Source organism: Limulus polyphemus, unplaced genomic scaffold, assembly GCF_000517525.1.
Source record: "Limulus polyphemus unplaced genomic scaffold, Limulus_polyphemus-2.1.2 Scaffold1002, whole genome shotgun sequence".
Lineage (NCBI taxonomy): Eukaryota > Metazoa > Arthropoda > Merostomata > Xiphosura > Limulidae > Limulus > Limulus polyphemus.
The window spans coordinates 20,039-23,451 of NW_013666612.1; the positions used below are offsets into that span (position 1 = coordinate 20,039).

General features: G+C 33.5%; 1 protein-coding gene across 3 annotated transcripts in view; it reads left to right on the forward strand.

Moving 5' to 3' along the window:
- The window catches only part of LOC106461635 (protein pangolin, isoforms A/H/I/S-like), a 40,492-nt gene that overhangs the window by 6,751 nt on the left and 30,328 nt on the right, over window positions 1-3,413 (forward strand). For 2 of the 3 annotated variants that reach the window (XM_022388644.1, XM_022388645.1), the window contains exon 2: window positions 3,155-3,263. In XM_022388644.1, the coding sequence (XP_022244352.1) occupies window positions 3,155-3,263 (109 nt within the window). The remainder of the gene's footprint in view (window positions 1-3,154; window positions 3,264-3,413) is intronic. The other variant, XM_013921473.2, reaches the window with a different exon arrangement.

A 3,413-nucleotide genomic window follows, 5' to 3' on the forward strand; every position in this document is an offset into this window, starting at 1 on the left:
TACAGTATTATATTTTTTGTTTTAAGCTATTACCTTGGCTCAGTGGCTTATAACGCGAAAAACTAGGGGCTACATTCCTGTGGGGGACACAGAAAAGTTAACCACTCTACCCATTCTGTAGCTTTGGCTCAGTGGCTTATAACGCGAAAAACTGGGGCTACATTCCTGTGGGAGACACAGAAAAGTTAACCACTCTACCCATTCTGTAGCTTTGGCTCAGTGGCTTATAACGCGAAAAACTGGGGCTACATTCCTGTGGGGGACACAGAATAGTTAACCACTCTACCCATTCTGTAGCTTTGCACTTAAAATAAACAAATAAAATGTATTAAGTTTTAATGAACTTCAATTAATGTTGCACAAAGTCAGAAATCAAGTTTTGATATTTGAATGTATTTTTTATGTACTCTACAAATAGAATATTATAAATTGTAATGTACTTAGTATATTGATGTGTATCCCATTGAATATTGAAATGTAATTACGTAATTAAAAATTGTCTGTTGGGTTGATACCAATGTAGATTCTTGATTATTGCGATAAAAATAGAGAAATTTGGAATCTTAAATTGGTTTACGATGAATTTGTATCACTAGCTTGTTTTCTTTCAAAAATAAGTAAAATGTCCGATAACGTTTATTTTATGCAAACCTCTTCTACAACTTTACGAATGAAAACAGACGCACGAAATCCCCCACCCCAAAAAAAAAACAAGGTGTAATAATGAAATAAATATTTATTCAATACCAGTTTTGTTATATTTTTGCTAGTTTAACGGCTAATGGGGTATTCTACGATTTATCCAACACATAGAAAGTATTTTGAAAGTTATTTGCATTTTCAAGTTGAGTTTGTTTAAAGTCAAGCACAAAGCTACACAATGGGCTATCTGTGCTCTGCCCACCACGGGTATCGAAATCCGGTTTCCAGCGTTGTAAGTCCGCATACATACCGCTGTGCCACTGGGGGGGGGGGGGTTCAAGTTGAGCTACGCTTTATTCGCACGTAGACTAAAGAGCCATCTCGATACGAAAAGTTACACAAAATACACTATTTCTGACTCTCGTGGAAGATGTTGCTTTGACCATGTACATATATATCAATATGCTTGAAGGATTTTATTCCTATGTAAATCATTAAATGATATTTGGCTTATGAATTTTTTTTGTATATCATTTTCTATCATTTTATCATTTCTTCGTATAAATCTGAACACATGTTATCTGCTACGTAAAATGAGTACTTGTTGAGTATTCTGTTCAATTATGTTGTGTATTACAATTTAACTAATAGGAGTTTTAGTGTTAAGCTAAAATTTATTTTGCAAGAAGGAACTAAAGCTAGCCTTATTAAATAGTTAACATATTTCTCGAAAAAAATTGTTAAACTGTTCTAAATTACAGTAACTTAGAAAAGGACTATCAAAGATTATTCCAAAGTTCTTAGTTAATGCAGATATAGCTAGCTCTTTTGTGAAGAATTCAAAGAGAATAACTAAATAGTTATTGAACTGGTTCTTTCAAGCATTCGTATCGCTTAAGTTTAATAATCTAGGCTATTGTTTCGTTATTTAGTCATTTTCAGATGAATAATACAAGATACTTTACTTCCTTGTATATAACGGAAGCCGAGTTAGATTAAGTGTAATGGAAGTTGTGTTTATATTCCTAGAAGTTACGAACTATACATTTGTTACTAGTTTCGTTTTGAGCTTACCTGAGTTGATTTAAATACTAATACACGAAGTCGGCAACCTGCGGTTCTCGAGCTTTATTTTTATTGTCAAGAAAAGTTGAGAATCTTCCAGACACGATGGGTGTTAAAAATATAATCTCAACACTTAGCGTTGCAAATCAGAACACTTACTGCCGTTCCACCGGGGGACCTTTTTTTTTTTAGGTTAGAACATATTGCCGCTCTCGAAATGTTTTGGTCCGAGACAAAATAAAAAAAAGGCTCTTCTTCTTTGAACGCTGGCCAACACCTGTGCTAAAACCTTCTTGTTAAAACTTGTGTGTTTGAGAACGATCGCACCATTGATCTATATGTCGTACCTGTTCTAAAAAATAACCTTCTTTACTATAAATGTGGTAACTTGTAGTAAAAAATAAAGCACGTGTTGTTCTGTTAAACTGTGGAAATTAACAGCGAGCGAGTTTCAGTCAAATTTTTCGTAGATCACCAGTTAAGTAATACAGTTGAAAGTAGGATACTGACCAGTTTTGATTAAATCTATTAACAGATGAGTAATTTTCGTATAAAAAGTGCCTATCGGTGGATCAGCCGTAACCTTGCTTGCTTGTAACGTTAAAAATCAGGATTCAATACAGCGCAGATAGTCCAAAGTTTAATTTTTATCGTATGATATATTTTTTATTCTAAAATAATTTTAACTACCTAAACTATTCAGTATAAATTTTTAGTTCGTTTAGATATATAAATTCTCACATGAAATTTCCTTGCCTCATAATTATTGTTGAATGTGGGTAGTTTTCAATAAAGTTCATAAATTTAACACGGTTTTCATCACGTAATAAAATAAAAAGTGATAAGATAGCCCGTTAAATTTCTGTATTTGACTGAAATGTTTAGGATGGAAAAGCAAAACGAAAATTTTTGAGCAGAAGTTACTGTTTTTATTGCTTCAACTTGCCTTCAAGTTAGTTTTTTGAGATGTTTGTAACTAAAGTAAAACATTATTAACATTTAATATGGTTTTTGAACACGCTACTAACTTTTCATTTAACTATAATACCCCAATATTTTCGTAGAACATTGTTTCAGATGTAGATAGCGTCCATAGAGGTGTAAGAGGCGGGAAGGCTGGGGGTCGGCAGCCCCTCTTAGCTTGCAATACATACTACCATTCGGGCAAATTTTTAGTTTTCATATGGGCGAAATTAGAAGCAGAAAATATGATGATTCAGGCAATTTTTTTCCTTCATTTAGGAAAAACTCATAACATCATTCGGGCACAAATTGTACACCCCCTCTGAAAAATCCCCCGTACGCCTGATGAACAGCGGTTGCCAATCCTTTATCTTGAATTTTAATTAAGAACAAAACAAAACAAGTACTAATATAGAGAAGCGACTTTTAATTAAATCTTGAGCACTAAATAATAACTAGAACATTTTGATTGTTCTAATTCCAGTTGCTTCACTCTCTCCAGGAATTCCCCGAACTCCGATGTATCCGTTACCAGGACCGGGCCACTATCCTCACCCTGTATTTAGCTCCGATTTTACACAACAGTTTCAGTGGTATGTATCAAAGGCTTTACCGTATTTTTCGGAATATAAGACGCACCCTTATTTTGAAGACAAAGTTTTTTGGGGAAAAAAAGCTACAGTCGCATTTGAAAGATTTTTATTGAACAAAATTCAATTTGATACTTTAAAAATTAGTATATA